The 22,031-nt window shown below is 45.0% G+C and overlaps 1 protein-coding gene and 1 long non-coding RNA gene across 8 annotated transcripts in view; one reads left to right on the top strand and one right to left on the bottom strand.

Moving 5' to 3' along the window:
• Positions 1-6,549: 6,549 nt before the first annotated feature.
• The window catches only part of Cnot10 (CCR4-NOT transcription complex, subunit 10), a 54,347-nt gene continuing 38,865 nt past the window's right edge, over positions 6,550-22,031 (top strand). For 3 of the 7 annotated variants that reach the window (XR_003948060.1, XR_003948061.1, XR_003948062.1), the window contains exons 1-7: positions 6,550-6,851; positions 13,999-14,093; positions 14,787-14,948; positions 17,613-17,763; positions 19,235-19,377; positions 20,287-20,373; positions 20,867-20,950. Coding sequence is in view for 4 of the 7 variants with exons in the window: in XM_030244727.1 (XP_030100587.1) it covers positions 6,830-6,851; positions 13,999-14,093; positions 14,787-14,948; positions 17,613-17,763; positions 19,235-19,377; positions 20,287-20,373; positions 20,867-20,950 (744 nt within the window). In the remaining 3 variants the exon portion in view is untranslated. The remainder of the gene's footprint in view (positions 6,852-13,998; positions 14,094-14,786; positions 14,949-17,612; positions 17,764-19,234; positions 19,378-20,286; positions 20,374-20,866; positions 20,951-22,031) is intronic. The other 4 variants (XM_030244727.1, XM_006512399.3, XM_017313699.1 and 1 more) reach the window with 2 other exon arrangements.
• On the bottom strand, positions 8,761-11,686 carry Gm51659. The gene is made up of 3 exons (XR_003948085.1): positions 11,070-11,686; positions 9,524-9,613; positions 8,761-9,380 (listed from the first exon to the last, which is right to left on the bottom strand). It is a non-coding gene; the product is annotated as a predicted gene, 51659 (long non-coding RNA).

The following is a 22,031-nucleotide window of genomic DNA, read 5'->3' as shown; positions in this document are numbered from 1 at the left end:
GTTAGGAATTCTATCGCTGCAACAATAGAAGCAAGGAAGCATGGCCAAGAAAGTAAGTCAGGGAGGGAAGGCTTTAATCAGCCCACATTTCCATCTTGCTGATCATCACCAAAGGAAGTCAGGACAGGAGCTCAAGCAGGGCAGGACCCTGGAGGCAGGAGCTGATGCAGAGCCATGGAGGGATGCTGCTTACTGGCTTGCTCCTGGTGATTTACGCAGCCTGCTTTCTTTCTTTTTGGGGGGGTGGGGAGGGGTGGGGCGTGGTTTACAAGACAGGGTTTCTCTGTGTAGCCCTGGCTGTCCTGGAACTCACTCTGTAGACCAGGCTGGCCTCGAACTCAGAAATCCACCTGTCTCTGCCTCCCAAGCGCTGGGATTAAAGGCGTGCGCCACCACTGCCCGGCTCAGCCTGCTTTCTTATAGAACCCAGGACTGCCAGTCCAGGGATGGTACCGTCCATAATGGGCTGGTCCCTCTCCTTAATAAATTGATCATTAAGAAAATGTCTTTACAGTGAGATCTTATCAAGGCATTTTCTCAATTGAGGCTCTGCTCTCTCTGATAATTCTAGCTCAGTGTTTTTCAACGTTCTTTTTTTTTTTGTTTGTTTAAAGATTTATTTATTTATTATATGTAAGTACACTGTAGCTGTCTTCAGACACTCCAGAAGAGGGAGTCAGATCTTGTTACAGATGGTTGTGAGACACCATGTGGTTGCTGGGATTTGAACTCTGGACCTTCGGAAGAGCAGCCGGGTGCTCTAACCCACTGAGCCATCTCACCAGCCCGTTTTTCAACCTTCTTAATGCTTTGACCTTTTATGGATCCCCACGTGGTGGTGACATGCTACTTATTCATGGCTACTCCATAACTGTAACTTTGCTACTGTTATAAATGGTAGTGTAAATATCTGATGAGCAGGATGTCTGATGGTCAGGTGTCTAAGGGTGTCTCAACCCACACATTGAGAACCGTTGCTCTAGCTTGTGTTGAGTTGATATAAAATCAGCCAGTGTACCATTCTGTGGCCTGGGCTCCCAGACCGAATAACTAGCAGGAAGGAAAGAGTATTCACACAGAGACCCTGCATAGTGGTGATGCCTGTAATCCAGGAACACAAGAGGCAGGTGGATTTCTGTGAGTTCAAGCCAGCCTGGTCTACACATTGAGTTCCAAGGGCAGCCAGAGATATTCAGTGAGATCCCACTTCTAAACACTTTGTTTGTTTATTTGTTTGTTGTTTTTTGAGACAGGGCTTCTCTGTAGCCCTGGCTGTCCTGGAACTCACTCTGTAGACCAGGCTGGCCTCGAACTCAGAAATCCGCCTCCCTCTGTCTCCCAAGTGCTGGGATTAAAGGCATGCACCACCACTGCCCGGCTCTAAATACATTTTTAAAGAGTATACTGACACATCTGTATGAAACTATCAGGAGTTTCTGAAAGGACTCAATAGGTAAAGGTACTTGTCACCAAGTCCAGCAATCTGAGTTCAACCCTGGAAGCCACATGGTGGCAGGAGAAAATTGACTCCCAAAAGTAGTTTTCTAACCTATACACACACACACATACACACACACACACACACACACACATACACATACACACATGCACACACACATACACACATGCTTATATATACACACACATACACACATACATATACACACACATGCATGAACACACACTTTTTAAAAAAATGTGTATGAATATTTTATTTGTGCACCATGCGCACTGTGCATGTCTGGGGCCTATGGAGTTCAGAAGAGAGCATCAGACCCCCTGGGACTGGAGTTACAGACAGTTGTGGGCTACCATTTGAGTGAGGGAATAGAACCCCAGTCCTCTGGAAGACCTCTGAGCTATCTCTCCAGCCACATGCAGTTGTTTTTTTGTTTTGTTTTTAAAGATTTATTTATTTATTATATGTAAGTACACTACAGCTGTCTTCAGACACTCCAGAAGAGAGAGTCAGATCTTGTTATGGATGGTTGTGAGCCACCATGTGGTTGCTGGGATTTGAACTCAGGACCTTCAGAAGAGCAGTCGGTGCTCTTAACCGCTGAGCCATATCTCCAGTCCCTGTTTTGTTTTGGTTTGGTTTTGGTTTTGGTTTTTAAGTAGAACTCCAGCTGAGCGCTCCAATTCCCTTCTCTTTGCTTCTCAATCCATAAAGATGTAAGCCAGCAGCTTCCTACTAAAGCTATGGAGACACCTGCAGCCAAGATCTTCCCACTACAACAAACTACACCCCTCCTCTCTCAAGTTCTTTATCAGCTGTTTGACACAGAAAGAGAAGTAGCCAATACATTAGTCTAGTACCGCTCCCCCATCACAAAGCTCACATACCCATAACTGGATTTTTATCAGTTCTGAAGCTTTGCATCTCTCTGCCTTCCAAAGAATACTGGTGATCCATTTGGTTTGTCTGTTTTGTTCTTGTTGTTTCTGACTGCACATTCCTTTCTGTCTCCTTTGGGTAGGCGGGGAATCTGCATGATTTACCCAATGGTGTAATTTATCCAGCCTGGCTTTTCCTCTCTGGGAGCCAGGCATTGACATTTGTCAATATAGTTGCCAATGAATGGTCTCTATGGTAGAGGCCATAAACACTCTCTTCTTGGCATGAAAGGTTCAGGAAAAGTCACAGCTCACACCAACAGTTCAGGGACATTTAACATCTTTGCTTACCCTCATCCTTTAACTTGCAGAGTCTCAGAAGTCATAGAGACATAAGAGACTTGAAGAAGGTCACTATGGAGAATGGACAGCTATTTCATAAACTGGGACTCTCCAAAGGAAACTGGGGAAAAGCAAGAGGGAGGGTGTTCCGGAAAGATGACTAACTAGATGAGGAAAATCATGTTTAATTCATCTAAAAGGCACTTGCATCTGCCTTTTCTTCAACCAGAATCCTTCACTGACATCCCTGCACAGTATGTGAAAGAGATGAGTTACAAGGCTAAATACACTGTGGCTGATGATATAGCTTTATTGGTGGGATGCTTGCCCAACGTGCGTGAAGGCCTGGATTCGATCCCAACACCACATATACCAGGTAGAGTGGTGCACGCCTGTAGCGCCGGAACTTGGAAAGTGGAGGCAGCCTGTTTGATTGTCTTTTCTCTCTCTTTCTTTGTGCACAAGTGATAATGTCAGTGAGTAGAGGTGCCCATGGAGGCCAGAAAATGAAATGGGATCTGCTGGAACTAGTTACAAGCTAGTTACTTGACCTGGGTACTGAGAACTGGACTCACGTTCTCTGAAAGAGAAGCAGGCACCAGTGGCCACTCAGCCATCTATCCAGTCCCTGCTCTATACACCCCCCCCCTTGTTTGACTTTTTGTTTTCATTGCTGTTGTTTGTCACAGGGTTTCACATATCTTACCAAGCTGGCCCTGAGCTGGCTATGTAGCCATGGTTGTCTTTAGATGTCTGGTCCTCCGGCTTCTCTGCCTTCCTTCCAAGTACTGTCATGAGAAGCGTGTGACGCCTTGGGTCTTCCGAGACAGGGTGTCACTCTTCACCTAGGCTTTTCTGGAAGTCATATTGATCCTCTGGACCACTACTTTCCAAATACTGGGATTAAAGACACATAACACCAAACATTCTGCTAGTTTATATATAGATTTTGAGAGAGAGAGAGAGAGAGAGAAAGAGAGAGAGAGAGAGAGAACATGTGTACATGCCACATTGCATGTACATGTACATGCCACATGTACCCATGTCACATTGCACTTGTGAAGGTTAGAGAACAATTTTCATGAGTCCTCTCCTTCTACAATGTGGATGCCAGGGACTCAACTCGGGTCATCAGGCTTGATGGTAAATAAGCCATTTCCCCAAGCCTTATATGTTTTTTTCTTTTTCCTTTCATTCCCTTCCCTTCCCTTCCCTTCCCTTCCCTTCCCTTCCCTTCCCTTTCCTTCCCTTCCCTCCCCTTCCCTTTCTCTTCCTCCTTCCCTCCCTCCCTCTCTCACTCTCTTTTTTACATTTATGTTTGTTTGTTTGTTTGTTTATTGGTTTTTCGAGACAGGGTTTCTCTGTGTAGCCCTGGCTGTCCTGGAACTCACTTTGTAGACCAGGCTGGCCTTGAACTCAGAAATCCGCCTGCCTCTGCCTCCGGAGTGCTGAGATTAAAGGCGTGCACCACCACACCCAGCCTTAAATTTATTTTTAAAGTTTTATTTATTTATTATATATAAGTACACTGTAGCTGTCTTCAGACACACCAGAAAGAGGCATCAGATCTCATTACAGATGGTTTTGAGCGACCATGTGGTTGCTGGGATTTGAACTCAGGACCTTCGGAAGAGCAGTCAGTGCTCTTACCCTCGGAGGCATCTTGCCATCCCTACAATAAAATTTTAATGATGATGTTGTCATACAGCTAAAATCCTCTCCATTGTTTGTATCTTAACAAATGGCCCTTAGCTCTGTAGATGCTCAAGAATGATTTCCATAGCAATGTCTTTAAACTGTAAGATTAACAATAACTGGGACTGGAGAGATGGCTCAGCGGGTAAGAGCACTGACTGCTCTTTCAGAGTTTCCCAGTTCAATTCCCAGCAACCACATGGTGGCTCACAACCATCTGTAATGGGATCCGATGCCCTCTTCTGGTGTGTCTGAAGAAAGCGACAGCGTACTTAATATATAATAAATAAATAAATCTTTAAAAAATAATAAATAAATAAATCTTTAAAAAATAATAAATAAATAAAATTAAATTAAACTTGAGATAAGATCTTGTTTCCAGTCTAGTTTGCTCTCAAATTCAAAATTCTCCTGCCTCTACCAGCTGAGGCTGGAATATTATGCATGTGTACATCTGACCTCTAAATTTTTTGCTCAAGATTTACACCAGCAAAGGACTAGCTTTAAAACCAGGAACCACTGTAAATATTTTAATAAAATATTTCATGACTTTTTTCTTCAGGCAGAGTCTGATCTTGCTTATATCCCTGATTGGCCTTAGAATAGAAATCTGATTTTGAAATCTATTGAATCCTGTGGAAGCCATTTCTTTCCTACTACCATTTAACTTCTGCAAATCAAATTCAGGTCATCAGGCTTAGTGGCAGGCATTTACCCTCTGATCTATTCTGCTGGTAATTGGCTTATTTTTTAAAATAAAAATAAAAATTTCAAAGTCTTATGAGGAGTACCTGGTGTGATGGTGCAGCCTTTAATCCAACACTCGGGAGGCAGAAACAGGCAGATCTCTAAGGTAAGCTACACAGAAAATAGAAAAATGTAAACCAAATAAATAGCTCCATGTGATTTATTTATTTACATACTTAACTATGCTCCCATCAAAGCACCATTTGGGTCACTTTACAATTCAGTGCTGTTGTCATTTATATATGAAGTTCCTCTCCCTCAAAAGCCTGCATATAGGAGGCCCGGCCCCCAGTCCTTGAGAGTGATAATAGGATTCCAACAGTTTGGAGCTATCCTTGGATTCATCCACTTGCAGATTCGTAATTTGGTGCATCATTAGGAAGTAATGGAAATTAAGGAGGTGCGGCCCAGTGGGGCTAAGTATCTCAGTTGCATGTGCCCTTGGAGACTATTTCTTCTCCCAGCTTCCTCTGCTTCTAGCACCAGGAAGGCAACAACTTTACTCTGTCACTTGTGCCCTGGCACAATGCACTGCTTCACTAATGGTCCAAAAACAATGGAACCAAGTGACCTGGGACTGAAAACTCTGATACACGAGGCAAAAAATCCATCCTTCCTCATTTAAATTCTCCTCTAGGGTATTTATCACAGAAGCAAAAAGTCTAACACAAATGCTTTTAATGTCTGTTTCTCTCCGTGAAATGAACCTCTGTTATTATAAATGCTGTTTGTTCTCTAGAAGGGAAAGGAAGAATGGAGTAGGTGCTTCTGGAACCCAAGGCTATGGTCATTGAGCAAAACCAGAACCAGTTCAGGGTTAAAGCCTTTGCCACAAAGACTGCCAGATAGGGATACATAGTGAGATTCTGTCTCAAAAAATTAAACAAACAAACAAACAAAAATTTGTCACGATATGGGCTAGAGATGAGATAGTTGGGAGCTGGGTAGTTGAAGAGTGGGTATTGTTTTTGCAGAGGATTTGAACTTGAATCTAAATCATTGTGCTTAGTAATCGTGATGCATCAAGCTTTTGTCTTAGACCGACCTACCATAGTAAGTTAATGGTTGCATGACTCGCAATCAGAGAAACCGCATGCATAATGCAGTCTGAATGGCTTTTTCAACTTGGCTACAAATAACAAAACAGCTCTGAAACTTTGAAAAAAAAAAAAGCCTTTTTTCTGGGGGAGGTGGCCTCCTCTAACAACACTTCTCTCATCCTCATTGTTATGGAAAAACAGCCCCTATGAGACTCAGAGCTTAGCACATAAACCTCAGGTGTGGTGCCTGCCATTTTGCTGAAATGCGGAACAAAAAGTCCTTCCCCTTCTGTGTTTCACTCAGGACCTACACTAGTGTACTTCCGGGTTTGCAGAAGGACGCGCTTCCGGGGCCGAGGCCAGCCCTAATTCCCACGCCCAGCTGGCCCCGCCCCGGAAGTAGCGTCTCCCTTGGCCGCTACGGGACGGAAGCTGTGGATGGCGGGGAAAACAGCCCTGCACCGGCGGATGTGTTGGCGCTGTTGCTAGACGACGAGCAGTAACTTCGTCACTTCCTCAGCCCGTGGCCCGCCCAGGACCTTAGCCGAGGCGACTGGAGCGGGCTTGAGCTGAAGAGTTGTCCCCCGCCGGTAGGACTCACCACCAGCCCGGCGGCGGGAGTCGGGGCCACGCCACCTACAGGGAGGAACTCGAGCCGAGGCGGGAAGATGGCTGCAGACAAGCCTGCAGGTGAGGCGCCCGCGCCGCGACCCAGGGGCTGACACACTGCGCGCGGGGACGGCAGGGCCCGCGTGGGGGACCCGAGGGCCACTTGACTTCGCTTGGGTACTTGTGCCCTTCACTCTTCTCAGCTGTCTCTACTGTGAGTCCAGTGGATTTTCTGCTGTGACACATCTTGATTCTACTGCACCCCATCTTGATTGCACTGCATTTGCCTTGCTCTCCAAGTTAATTCTGGCGCAGGAAGCTTGAATTTGTCACGCCGCTGTCCAGACGCTTTAAGGGAAAGTCTATCCGAGCACGCACGGTTGCCGTAAGGCCCCCCCAGGCTCAGCCACTGAAAAAGTTCCCTCTGGTCAGCGTGTCCAGTGGAGTCATTCTGAAAACTGTCTAAAGAGGCGTGACGTTTCACTGTGTCTCCTGCCTGCTCTCACTTACCTTGTTCCTCATCTGATTTTTCCCGAGCTCCTCGAGATTCCTTTTTAAAAGTCTTAATTATGTGTGTGAGTGCAGGTGCCTGCCGAGACTAGAAGAGGACATTGCGTCTACTGGAGCTGGAGTTACACAGTTGTGGGCCACCACTTGTGGGTGCTGGGAACCCAGTCTTGGTCCTCGGCAAGAGCAGCGAGTGCTGTTAACCGCTGAGCCATCACCTTTCCAGCCCCAAGATTAAGTTCTTTTTTTTTTTAAGTTATTTATTTATTTATTCATTATATGTATGTACACTGTAGCTGTTTTTCAGACACCCCAGAAGAGGGCATCAGATCTCATTAAGGATGGTTGTGAGCCACCATGTGGTTGCTGGGATTTTGAACTCAGGACCTACGGAAGTGTAGTCAGTGCTCTTAACCGCTGAGTTATCTCTCCAGTCCCAAGATAAAGTTCTTAATTTCTGTGGTTTTCTGTGGTACTCCATCAGGAATTTTTCCCATTAGGGAATTATGAGAGCCCATTTATTACCTGGAAAGTCTGCTATATTTCTTTGAAGAAAGTAATGTTTAGAGAGTGGGGCGGAATTGATTGGTTGATTGATTGATTGATTGATTGAGGCAGGGTCTCACTATGTATGTAGCCTTGGCTGTCCTGGAGCTCGCTATATAGACCAGGCTATTCTCAAACTCACTAGACATAAAGCCTCCTGAGTGCTAAATTAAAGTTGTGTGCCATTATACCCACTGCCATAGAATTTTAGCTAGGTGATCAGAGAAAATCTATTGTGAGGTGATTCCTTTTTTAAAGTTATTTTTAACTTTGGGTGTATGCACGTGAGGACAAATGCCTGAAGATGCTGTCCGAGGAGTTGGGTCACGCAGAGCTGGAGTTACAGGTAGTTGTGGGTGCTGGGAATCAAACTCAGGCCCTCTGAAGAGCAGTGTGTGCTTTTAATCACTGAGCACCAAGGTGATTTGCATGTCTTGGCTTTCAAGGATCAAATCCAATCATCAGGGCGCAAGTATCTTTACCCACCGAGCCCCTGCTGATCCAGCTCCTGCTGGGATAGTATTGAGCACAGATCTGAATAAAGTGAAGGGGTGATCCTGTTGGTGTGGGATGCAAGAAGGGTGCCAATTGCCTGCCCGGGTCTAGACGGGACCGGGACTGTCCTTGTTAATCAAAACAGTGCTGCTTCTGGAATCATTTCCCGGGAAGCGTCTCACCAGATCCAGGACTGCCCGGCTTGAGTTGCACCTCAGTCACGTGGCGTTCCTTCACTGCTTGCTTCCTTCCTTCACAAAGACACTGTGCAGGCATCCTTCAGATGATGAAGTGAGTGTAAGACAGCCTGCCTCTGAGGACCTGCACTCTGGACCTCTGCTGGGTTAAGTGGCATGGTTCTGGCTGTTGGGTCCTCGTAGTTGCTCTCTTACACTTTTCTTTTTGTTTTGTTTTGTTTTCTTTTCTTTTTTTTTTTTTTAGGTTTTTTTTCGAGACAAGATTTCTCTGTGTTGCCCCTGTCTGTCCTTGAACTCCCTCTGTAGACCAGGTTGGCCTCAAAAGCAGGAAATCCACCTGCCTCTGCCTCTGCCTCTACCTCAGAAGGCTGGCATCAAAGCGTGTGCTGACCCAGCTGCCAGCACCACTACCACCCGAGTAGTACTTTATCAGCACTTTACTCAGTGGGTAAAGGTGTTTTCTTTCAAGCCTGACACCTGAGTCCATCCCCAGGACTCATGCAGAGAAAACTGCCTTCTCCAGGTTGTCTCTGACACACGCACACGCAAGTAAACAGCACCAGCCAGTGTTTCTTATGGTAGTGGTGAAAGAGGCAGAAGAGACATGTTAAACTTATTTGGAAAGTGCCAGCCCAGGGTCCAGGAAGTGAAGGGGAGACACAGTGTATTCCATCCCTGCTCTTGATCCACCATGGGCTCTGAGAAGCCGTGGCAATCACTTCCTGTGGGAGTTTTTTTAAGGGGCCTCACCATGGCCCCCTCTGGAAAAACAGCCTCTGGAAGCAGTTTTTGAAAGTAGCACACGGGGAGAGGATTTGTCTGTGTTGCTTCCTCCTGCTTTCTTCTTCCGGTTGTTCAAGGGCATCTAAAAGGGAGGAACAGAGTCCTTGTGTGTCTCCTTGGCAATTGATCAGCAGGATCCTAAGCTCGGATCTTCCCGCCTCAGCCTCCCGCCTCAGCCTCCCGAGGTGCTGGGGTCACAGATATGTGTCATTACGCCCAATTTACCTTGTTAATGGATGCTAAGTGTCCAAGAGCAAATGGCAGCATTTCAGCCTTTGGTGAAGCCCTGTGATACATGACAGGAGGCAGGAATGCCTGTGTGTGAGAGAGATCCAGTGATCAAACAGAAGTCAGCAGGCTGTGGTGACACACGCCTGCCATCCCAGCACCTGGGAGTTGAGTCAGGAGAAGGACCCACAAGGTCAATCTGGGAAATTGAATTCCAGGCCTTTCTGGGAGATAGACTGAGACCTGCCTCAACAAAACCAAACAGAGAAAGAAGCCAAAGAGCAGAATGGAGGTGGGGCTTGCCATGTGCTTATTAGTATTCAAAGTGGGCCTTCAATTCAGTGTCCCAGCCTCCATGTGCCACTGTGCTCAGCTGCTCCGAGGACAGACAGTGCCTTGCTTTAGTCTCTGGAACTCGTGGACTCCCATTTTTTCCAACTCCTCTTGTTTGAGGGATTAGAACTATAGAATATAACAGTGTGTTTATTTCTCTCTCTCTCTCTCTCTCTCTCTCTCTCTCATCTGTCTCTGTCTCTTGGGGGTTGTGTCCATGTGTGTTGTGAGTGTGTGGTACATGCACATGAGTTGTATGGAGGCCAGGAAAGGACACATCTACTGTCTTATTCTCTTGATATAGGATCCTTCAGTGACCCAGAAGCAAACTCTTTGCTATGCTGGCCAGCTGGGCACTGAGCTCCTGGCACCCTTCTGTCTCCGTCCTGGTTGGGTTCTCCTGGCACCCTTCTGTCTCCGCCTTGGTTGGGTTCTCCTGGCACCCTTCTGTCTCTGCCTTGGTTGGGTTCTCCTGGCACCCTTCTGTCTCTATCCTGGTTGGGTTCTCCTGGCACCCTTCTGTCTTCATCCTGGTTGGTTACAGCCTGTGCAGCTGTTCCCAGCTTTGATGTGGGTCTGGAGAGTCAAACTCACATTGTCACACTTGCAGAGCACGCACTTGTGCCCACAGAACCGTCTTCTCAGCCCTTTTTTTTTTTTTTTTTTTTTTTTTGGTTTTTTGAAACAGGGGTTTCTCTGTATAGCCCTGGCTGTCCTGGAACTCACTTTGTAGACCAGGCTGGTGGGGTTTGGCTTTTTTTTGGGGGGTGGTAGAAACCACATCTGAGCTGTCCTAAGAGCTCCCTGGTAACTTCAGTGAGGGCTGTCATGTCAATGCCTGGAAGGTTGAGGGAAAAGAACCTTCAGGTTAATCCTTGGCTACATAGTGAGTTTGAGGCTAGCCTGGGCTACTTGAGAGCCTGTTTTTTTTTTTTAATATATTTATTTATTTTATGTGTAGGAGTACACCATAGTTGTCTTCAGACACACCAGAAGAGAGCATCAGATCCCATTACAGATGGTTGTGAGCCACCATGTGGTTGCTGGGAATTGAACTCAGGACCTCTGGAAGAGCAGTCAGTGCTCTTAACCGCTGAGCCATCTCTCCAGCCCGAGAGCCTGTTTTAAAACCCAAACAAAACAAAAGGAAAAGACATTGTTTAAACTCTGCCTTGCCAAGGCATTGCTATTTTGTGTCTGTCTATCTTACCCTTTCAGCATAGTGTTTTCAGTCTTTCCCTGTCTGTCCCTGGGACTGTGTTTGCACAGCACAGTTTGTAGTCATCCTCCAGTCAGCTTTGCAGTGTTAACATTCTGTGTTGGAATATGTCCGTGCTTTCAGTTAACTGACCTTCAGTTTGGAAGAGATGTTATGTTTCTTTTCTGTGTAGTTGAAATCTATAGGGGTGGGGTGTGTGCGTACGCGTGTGTGGTGTTGTTACTGTTGTTAGAAATGAAGTCTTTCAGTTTAAAGAGTGTCAGGGTTTGCACATCCGAGAGCTCCGTTGGCCTGTGTCCCCCATGTCCACTAGGCCAGGGCAGGAGGGACCTGAAGCCTCTGGAGGGGCGGTCGGACCCGCTCCCCATCGCCAATGGAGATGCACTGTGGGATTATGTGCGAACACTGTCTGGTAAGAAGTCAGTATCGACAAAGAGTGCTTGTCTCTTAGGACATTCGAAAGCCAGGTTCCAACTCTGCAATGCACAATAAATTAAAAAATTAATTAAAAAAAAGTGATCTCATTGAAGTAGTTTTGTTATCCTAAAGTAAAAGATGTAGGTAAATTATGGTTTGACTAATATGGATGTAAAAAAGTATTTATGTAACTGAGTTCTCAAATACACATAGAAGTGAGCTGCAGAGCTGGTTGCTTGACCTTGAGGTTGGCCCATTTCCTGGGGAATTTTGAGACTTTTTCTGTTTTCTAGGGATGATGACAGCTGTGTCCACATGAATCTGATTTTAGTGGTAGATGCTTAAACTCTTCAGTGTCCTAGATGGGCATTGTGGCTCATCCTTTAAGCCCAGCACTTGGGAGGCTGAGGCAGGAGGATTGCCATGATTTTGAGGCTAACCATGGGCTTCATAGTAAGTTTGAGGCCAGCTTGAGCTAGTATTAAAACCGTGTCTCGGGGTGTGTGTGTGTGTGTGTGTGTTGATTTTTGAGGCAGTCTCTCACTGTATTACTCAAGAAGGTCTCAGGCTCAGTCCTCCTTTCTCCACCTCCCCAGAGGTACAAGAGTTCCTAACTAAAATCATTGATGCTTAGGCCCAGGTGACTCATTAAAGAATGTCCTCTAGACCTGTCATTGTGCTGTACATCTGCAGTCTCGGGACTTGAGAGACAGAGATAGGAGAGTCAGCAGTTCAGAGCTGCCTTTGGCTGTATGGAGAGAATCCCGGGCTATCCTACCTCAAAAAATGGGCACACCAAAGTAAGACTAATTTATACTTAAATTTCTATTTTATGTGTGAGTATTTTGCATGCCTGGTGCTCTCAGAGTTCAGAAGAGAGTGTTGTATACCCTGTAACTGGATAGTCATGAGTTAGCCACTGAGCCATCTTCCTAGTGGTCAAGAGAATTTAAAGAGGAATGGGAAGTGGAGTGAAATCCTCCATCCCCAAGGTGATTATTTAAAGTGGAAAGTAGAGCCTTGGTTCTGTGCATATTCAGATGTTGTATGTATGTATGTATGTATGTATGTATGTGTGTGTTTGTCTTGTCTGTCTGTGTGCATATTTTTACGGTTCTACCCCTAGTCACTCCCCATCACCACTCCCTGTGGTTCTGGGGCTCAAACCCAAGGCCTTAACTGCCAGGCAAACACCTCTATCACTCAGCCAATTTGGATTGGTTTTGGTATTCAGTATGGAACACTTATAAGTCACCCTGTAGCTGGGATGTAAACCTGCTGTCAAATTAAATACTTTACTTTTAAAAACAAAACAAAACAAAACAAAAACCAAGGCATCCCTATCTTCCTTGGGTTGGTCTTGAACTCCTGAATTTCTAGCAATCTTCCTGTGTCAGCTTTCTGAACCAGCAACATTTTTTGAGTTAAGAGTCTCCTGTCTTAGTCTGGTCTTGAGCTTGCTAACTGAAGATGATTTTGAACAACTGAGTTTCCAGACTTTACCTCTGGAGTGCTAGGCACCCCAGTACTTGGTTTATGCAAGGCTGGGGATTGAGCTGAGGGCCTCAGGTGCTAGGCAAGCATTCTGCCACCTGATTCACCTGATTTCTGTCCTGTTTGCTTATTCATTTTTGGGAATTAAACCCAAGACCTTGTATGTAGTAGATAAGAGCTTTTCTACTGGGTCATTGCAGTCCCAACTCACTGTTGTCTAAACTCATACTCATTTGATGAATTAGGAGGTTGCATTTCATTTGCCTTGAAATAACTTCACAGGAAGCATGCATGGTGTGTGTGTGTGTGTGTGTGTGTGTGTGTGTGTGTGTGTGTAAGCAAGCATATAACTCGGTTTCTACTTAAACCACAGCCTAACCTCACAGCCCTGAAGTAGTCCTGAAAAAGTTATTAAGACTCTGTCCCTCTTCCCAATGGAGACACATTGAATAAATCCCCTTTCTACTTTTTACTGTTAATTTGGCTATTTTAATTACTTATGAGGGATGGGTGGCCAAATTTTGTTGGGGCACAGGCTATGACCTCAAGTCTGGTAAGCAGAGCAAGTGTTCAAGGTTCTAAGTCCCCAGAACATACACACACACACACACACACACACACACACACAGCTGTGTAGGGGCACATACACATAATCCCAGCTCTTAAGAGGTAGAGGGAAGGAAGATCAGTGAAGTACTAAGTTTGAGGCTGTCCTAGACTACATGAGACACTATCTCTAAACTTAATTCCCACCCCCAACCCCCGAAATACCAAAACAGATGGAGGAGAACAAACTCATTGTCAAGCTTCATTTCTTGTGTGTGGGCAGACATATGGTGAGCTGTGAACTCAGGTGGAGGTCAGGATAACGTGTGAGGTCAGCTCTCTCCATCCTGTAGGATTTGGGATCAAACACAGGGATCAGGCTTGCATGGGAACAAATATTTTTTCTTGCTGAACTGTCTCCAGTCCCCACTGCCATTTCTAAAGAAACCTTGTGTGTTTGCAGATCAGGGAGCAGAGAAGCATGAAGGGGCAGGCCAATCATCTGGGGTCACGGACCAGGAGAAGGAGCTGTCCGCCAGTGCCCTCCAGGCCTTCACGGTAAGAAGTGGCTTCCCTCTTCACCCTCTTCGTCATAAGTCAGGAGTTAACTCAAAGGAGAATTAGGGTTAATTTTATGTAAATATGGTAGAAAGATTAGAAGTACTTTTGGACTACCCCCAAGTTTTTGTTTTCATGAACATGTTTCAACTCTAGCAATGTTTGAGTCTTCTAAATTTAGATTTGTAAATGTGTGGTCAGTCAGTCTTTCCATTCCCCTGCTCTGTTCAGATTTTGTCTTGACTGTACTTGAAAGTGAAACACCAAATATTTGTTGTCAGAATTACAACCTTTCTGACATTAAACAATATGGAAAAACCCCTATGCTATATATGTACATACATTTGATATGCATTAGAAGAATCTGATTTGCATTCAAAGTATATTTGCTAGAATCTCGCCTTTGGAATGATTACATCCTTTTCTTGGCTGGCCTCTGCTCTCCATAGCCTGCCAGCGGTATGTGCACATCACCTCTCCTGTCTGGTGTGCATGGTGGCTCTTATCTGCAGATGTAGAAAATACCCAACACGCTTGCTGTTCACTGACTCGCCTATTGCTATACGTAGGGGACTTCTGCTTTAAAACGTGAGGAAAGATGAGGGAAACATGGAAAAGCTGTATTGTTCTTAAAGCTGATATGGAATTTTGTGTATATATGTGTGGTTTTGTTTGTCTTTTGTTTCTTTTTAGTCTGGAAATTATGATGCCTGTCTGCAACACCTTGCCTGTCTCCAAGATATAAACAAAGATGATTACAAAATTATTCTGAATACAGCAGTAGCTGAATTTTTTAAAAATAATCAAACAACAACAGATAATTTGAGACAAACACTTAACCAGCTGAAGAATCAGGTGATAATGAATTTAACTATAAAAGTTTGTTGTGTTAATCTGTGAAATACAAATAGTTAAGGAAAAGAAATGTTATTTCTTGCCTGATGTTGATGACAGAATTTCTACTGATCTGAATCCTTTGTTGCTATAGTTTTTGCATAGGTTTAAATGATATTCTAACCTCAACACTGAGGAGGCCTTGTCCAGCCAGCCTAGCCTATTTAGCAAGCCCAAGGCCAGCGAGAAAGCTGTCTCCAGGGAGAGGTGGAGAGCAACAGAGGAGAGTACTGATGCTGATCTAGCCAACGCAGGAGCTTCTCACACAGGGACACACAGCAAGAACCTTAAATAAAATAAAATAAATACTGCTACAGACAGAGTTACCTTCCTTTAGAAATGGAGTTTTCTCTATTTAAGACACTTCTTAGTATATCCATAGTGACTGAGTAATGAATGAAGAGCTCTCTTGAGCAGGTCCACCCGAGTCTTTCCTTCCCTGTGAATTGCCTGCTGTGTCAGGCTTACCACATCAGTGACTGAGATCTGATTATGAACCCCTGTGCTCCGTGAAGCTTTAGGTTCGATACCATCCAACACCAAGGTTGTTAAATCCATGTGTATTAAACCACTGCATGATTTAGGGGAAATGTCAACCTTAGAATTAATCTAATAACGTTAGACAATAGTTTTGTTTTAATTTTTCTTTTTGAAAATCTTTAAGATCTATTCATTATATATACAGTGTTCTGCCTGTGTGTATGTCTGCAGGCCAGAAGAGGACATCTATAACAAATCTTGTTATAGATGGTTATGCACCACCCCGTGGTGGCAGGGGATTGAATTCAGGACTTCTGGAAAAGCAGCCAGTGCTCATAACCTCTGAGCCATCTCTCCAGCCTGTGTCTTAATTTTTATGATGGCAAAGAAATGTTAGTTTTAATGTGGCTAGAATTTTAGTTACATGTGTTGTAGATAATTAGAGACTTGTTGTGAAATGTAAAGAGGTTCTAGGCCAGCCTGGTTTACAAAGCGAGTTCTAGGCTAAGACAGGGCTATATAATGAGACTGCCTCAAAAACACAAACAATAATCCAGGCATGTGGTGCATTCCTTTAATCCCAGCACTCAGGAGGCAGAACTCCTGAATTAATTTTAAGAATTAAGAATTAATTTTAAGACAGCCAAATCTATATAGTGAGACCCTGTTTTCTTTTTTTGTTTTTTGTTTTTTTGTTTTGTTTTGTTTTGTTTGAGACAGGGTTTCTCTGTGTAGCCCTGACTGTCCTGGAACTCACTCTGTAGACCAGGCTGGCCTCAAACTCAGAAATCCGCCTGCCTCTGCCTCCCAAGAGCTGGGATTAAAGGTGTGCACCACCACTGCCCGGCGAGGCCCTGTTTTCAAACAAATAAAAAATGATAATAAAATGCAAACCCGGTTTATAATCCCAGCACTTGATAAGCTAAGACAAGAGGATAACTGTGTTTTTGGAAGTCATCCTGGGCTATATAGAATGAGATCTATATCGGAAATGTATTTATTTTTTAAACATTGGGAAGCTGGGCTAGAGAGGGCTTAGCATTCAGAGTTAGAACACATACTGCTCTTGCAGAAGTAAGACCTAGCAGCCATGTGGGATCTGGCAGGCAGGCTTGTACCCTACACACATGCATGCAGGGGAAACAGTCATACACAAAATAAAATAATTCAACCTAAAAGTGGGCAGGGGAAAGAAAATAAATGAAAATATTGGGCCAGTGAGATTGCTCAGAGGGTAGACGCACTTGTGACACAAGCCTGTCCTCTGGGCTCCATATGTGACTGACACTGGTCCACCCTGTCGTCGTGTGCTGAAGAGATGCTCAGTGGTTCAAAGCACTGGCTACTGCTCTCCCAGAGGACCTGGGTCTGGTTCCCAGCATCTGGGTGGTAGCTCACAAGCATCTGTAACTCTAGTTCTGGGGCATCCAATGCCCTCTTCTTGCCTTTGAGGTGTACATGCATACCTGCAGGCACACACACGGGAAATAAAAACAAAATCCTTTTTAAAGGCTTATTCTAACCACCTACTGCAATGCAGCCGCTTGGGTTTTGTTGCTTGCTATTTTTTAAAACAGAATTGTTATTCCATGAGACTAGACCCTTAAATATACCCTGGTTTTGGACAACATAATTAAGACTAATCTCTCTCATTTATAAGATAAATATTTGTATTCTCACTATGTAGCTTTGGGGACTAATTAAAACCTGAAGGTACTATTTTGTCCTTGTTTTTTTTTTTTTTTTTTCAGACAGTTTCTCTGTCGCTCTTGCTGTCCTTGAACTCGCTCTGTAGAGTAGGCTGGCCTGGAACTCAAGGATCTGCTATCTCTCTCTGCCTCCCTCCCAGTGGTGGGATAAGGACGTGTGCCACCAGCCTGACAGAGGTATTATGGCAGTGTAGGAAAATCAAATAAGATGTGTTGGAGCCGGGCATGGTGGCACACATCTGCACCCACAGCTATTCAAAGGCTGGCCTGGAACTCACTGTGTAGCCTCAACTGACCATGACCTTGTGTTAGTTCTCCTGCCTCAGCTTTAGGTGCTGAGCTTATGGGGGTGTGCCACACACCTCGCTGAGTTCTTTGCCTTTTGCTGTTTGTTTCCTTGCTGTTGTTAGAGTGCATTCTGCCCGGATTGTTTCAGGTCCACTCGGCTGTTGAAGAGATGGATGGGTTAGACGATGTTGAGAACAGCATGCTGTATTATAACCAGGCTGTCATTCTCTATCATCTGCGCCAGTACACGGAGGCCATATCTGTCGGCGAGAAGCTCTATCAGTTCATAGAACCTTTCGGTATGTCCTCTCTTTCTTGCAAATTTCTCTATTGCTTTTATCTAGATGACCTAAATCTGAGCTATATGTTAGCATTTAAAGGGGGAGAAAGAATGGGAGAAATACATAACTCAGTAGAGTGCTTGCCCTGTGAGTGTGAGGGCCTGCATTCGGTGCCGAGTCCACATGAGAATAGCTGGGCCTGTGGACATGGCTGTAATCCATGGGGAGGGCACAGGCGGGTGTGTTGAGAATTCTGGCTAGATAGCCTGGCTTTCTTAGAGAGCTCCAGGCTAGTGAGATGCCTGCCTCAGACAACTAGAGTCAGGGACTGGAGAGATGGTAAGAGCACCAGCTGCTCTAGTGCATGAGTTCAATTCCCAGCACCCACACAGCGAGCTGCTCACTCTGACAAGATCTGATGCTTTCTTCTGGCTTCATCAGGCAGCCAGCATGCATGGCGTGCACAGACATACATGCAGATAGAACAACTAAAGTAAACAGTGCCTAAGGAGCAACAGCAGAGATTCCTCGTCTTCCACACACGTACACACATACTCAACTGCACACCTTTGTACACACATAGAAAATGACCAAAAACAACAGAATAAAGCTGTTTCCACAATTCTAAATTTGTTTTTAGTCTAGAGAAGGCCAGTTTTCCTTTAGCACTCTTTCCCACCTGGTGTTTAAAGGTCCCCCACATGCTGTCACATGCCTGTAATCCTAGCCTCCTGGACTCGGGCAGGAGGACCAGATGTTTGGGGTCATCTTCTGATACAGCCTAGGTTTGAGGCCAGCCTGGGCTTCGTGAGACTCTATCAAAAAGGAAGGATGGGACAAAGGGAAGGAAGGGTGAAAATGAACTGTTGGGTAGTGCAAAAACTTCTTGTCTCTTCCTTGCTGTTGAATACTCTCCTCTTAGGGACCTTTCATACCTTAATTTACATGAAAGATTAGGAGGGCTGGACAGTGGCTCAGTGGTTTGGAGTACTTTCTCTTGTAGAGGATCTGAGTTTGGTTCCCAGCCCTACTTGGCAGCCAACAACTGTCTGTAACTATGGTTTCAAGGGATCCAATGCCCTGTTCTGGTCTCAGCATGCATCAAGAATACACATGTATACAGGCAGGAATTTTGGTCATTTTCTATGTGAGTTCATGGGTGAACAGTTGAGTATGTGTGTATATGTGTGTAGAAGACAGGAATCTGTGCACACTTATAACACTCATGCACATAAAATAAGCATTCGTTCGCCTTTAATCCCAGCACTTGAGAGGCAGAGGCAGGCGGATTTCTGAATTCGAGGCCAGCCTGGTCTACAGAGTGAGTTCCAGGGATAGCGTGCTGCTTTCAGTCATGGCTTTAGTGGCATCCTTTGCTTGGGGGAAGACATGCTTCATTTTGCAGGGTGGTGTCCTGTTTGTGGGTAAGCAGAGATGTATGCTCAAGCTTGGACTGTAACTTTTCCTATTTGTGTGTTTGTTTTGCCAGAAGAAAAATTTGCCCAAGCGGTGTGCTTTTTGCTCGTAGACTTGTATATATTAACCCACCAGGCTGAGAAAGCTCTGCATCTTCTTGCCGTCCTAGAAAAAATGATTTCACAGGGTAGCGGTGGCAAAAATGGGAAGAACGAGGTGAGTTCCAGGCACTGGACTTAGAAGTGTGACCAGTGTCTGTTGTATGAGGTAGTATCCTAGCAGCTTATGAGATGGCATTCACAGAAAGTAATATCTGACTTACCCTTGTAAACTGTGTGTAAAATGTTCCATTTATTAATGTTTGCATGTTTCACATTTCTCAACCCAACAGGGTATGTTAGATTCCAGTTGAATGCTCTCAGCTTCACTCCTAAACCTTGTGTTGTCAAATATTTCATTTTCATAATATTTAGTACTGTTAATATTTGGTGAAATAGGCCTTAAGTTCAGTAGGGGTGTGTGTGGTGTGTGTGTGTGTGTGTGTGTGTGTGTGTGTGTCTGTGTGTCTGTGTGTGTGTGTGTCTGTGTGTGTCTGATCTGACAGTAGGAACACTGTATGCAATCCTTGTCCTTTGGGCCCTCTGCTGGGGAGGGGCGGATGGAGTACAGTGAGTTGAACAGTTTGACCTATCAGAAGAGGAGGGGTGGAGCCGAGGGACTTGTAGGCTGGGAAGGGAGCAGTGTCTGCAATGGGCAGTGGCTGGGGCATTTTCCCACTGCAGCCAAGGGGCTCTGCGGTCAGGACGGTGGGAGACTGAGGGCTTCCTCAGGAAGCTGGGCTTCAGTGGTGCTGGCTAGAAAGAGACAGGGTCTGGCTTGGGCTTTAGAGGCGTAGTCTTGAGTGGCACCTGTGATTTTAAATGGGTCCCTGGTTATGCTCATCTATGAGTTTCCTAAGTGTGCCACGTTAGTGTGCCACTCGACTCTCAGTCCCTAGAAGTGGGCTCTGCAGTGGCTTCAGTTTGCAAATGGCCTCTGGGTACTTGACTTGGGCACTCTACTTAGCTCATCTGGAACTGAGTTACCGTCATAACAATCCCATTGACTTTGTTTCCTATTTTATAGACTGGCAATAACAGCAGCAAAGATGGATCCAACCCTAAGGCTGAGAGTGCAGCTCTAATAGAGGCTGCCAAGTCCAAGATACACCAGGTACGCACGCTCACAGTGTGGGCGAGCGAGCGGCAGTGTGAGAGGCACGTGAGCACTAACTCAAGGCGGTGCGCTTACTCGGATTCAAAGGCTTGGAGTTGAGAGCTCAGTTAATCCCTCTAAATACATTTTGCTTGAAATATATACATTGTAACTTCTATAAATTACTGTATAGAACTTTGAAGTAGCCTGTAGTGTATGATAAAGTAATATATTGAATTTTAAAATTATCTTATGCAGATTTGAGTTTGTAGGTTTTGCTCAGGGGTAGAATGATGGCCTGCAATACATGAAGCCTTAGTTTCTATCCCCAGCACCACAAGAAAATAAACAGGAAACAGATACTTAAGATAATTTTAAAGTTGCATTTGCGTATGACTGGCTTTTGACTCTGTTGTATGCAAATGAGAGTTAATGTCCTGGACTGGCTAGCAAAGGTTGAGCCTGTGCAAGTGACCCACCCCTCTTACATGTTTCCATTCCTCATTGACAGTACAAAGTCAGAGGGTACATCCAGATGAAGTCCCTGAAGGCTTGCAAAAGGGAAATCAAGTCTGTCATGAACACAGCTGGAAATGTAAGTTCCTCCTGGACTTTCCTCTTGGTGGTCACTTTCTGGCTTTCTTATTGAGACTGTGAGGATTTGTCAGTTCGCAAAGGTAAAACACATGTCTGTAACCCCAGCTCTGGGGAGGACAGGATGGGCTTGCCGGCTTCCAGCCTACCACAGGAAACGCTCTCCAAGTTCAGGGGGAGCTTCAGCAGACTCAGCAGAATAGGAAAGGGTGGGATACCTGCTGCCGTTTTGTGGTCTCTGCACACAGGCACACACACACCTGCACACGTACACTCGAGTAAAGAAATCCTGGGCTTTCTTTATGGATGGAGGGGTTGGTGTTTGGTTGTTTGTGTGTGTGTGGAGGGGGCTGTTTTGTTTTGTTGGGGTTTTATTTTGGTTTGGGGGTGTTTATTTTTGTCTGGTTGGTTTTGTTTTTGTTTTTCAAGACGGGGTTACTGTGTTACCCTGGCTGTCCTGGAACTCACTTTGTAGACCAGGAATGAGTCCCAAGCACTAGATTAAAGGTGTGTACTACCACCACCCAGCTAATAAATCCTGTTTTTAAAACTGATGTTGTGCAGTTTACTGCTTGTACCTGAAGTACCTCTACCTAGAATAATCCCTGAGACTACAATTGCTTATTGACCAGATCTCTGGGCTGACAGAAGGCCCGACAGAGAAAGGACTAGACCATAGACAGAGAGTATGTTTATAAGTTAGCAAGTAAATCCTGGGGCGGAGATCCTCAGAGAACAGTGTCCAGACCTTTGTGTGCATTTGTATTCTAAATCAGTGCTCTCTGGAGGCCCCTCCAGTGTGAAGATTTAATGAGAGTGGTACGAAATCCAAGCCAAGGATTTTGGAATAGAAAGATTGGTGCCTGAAAACAAAACTTTGGAATTTCTTCTCTTCATATAGGAACATGGCTTCTTTTTATACTTGCAAGAATACTGGTTATTGGGAATTAACGAAAGGAGAACTTGAATCCTAAGAAAGGAGAAAGATTGGGGATAGCTCAGTGATACAGCACTGGCCTAGCACCACACAGTCAACCTTGGGTTTAGCCTCTAGCTCAGACAGACAGACAGACAGACAGACA

Source organism: Mus musculus, chromosome 9 (genome assembly GCF_000001635.26).
Source record: "Mus musculus strain C57BL/6J chromosome 9, GRCm38.p6 C57BL/6J".
NCBI classification, from domain to species: domain Eukaryota; kingdom Metazoa; phylum Chordata; class Mammalia; order Rodentia; family Muridae; genus Mus; species Mus musculus.
This window is presented reverse-complemented; position numbering and strand designations above follow the sequence as displayed.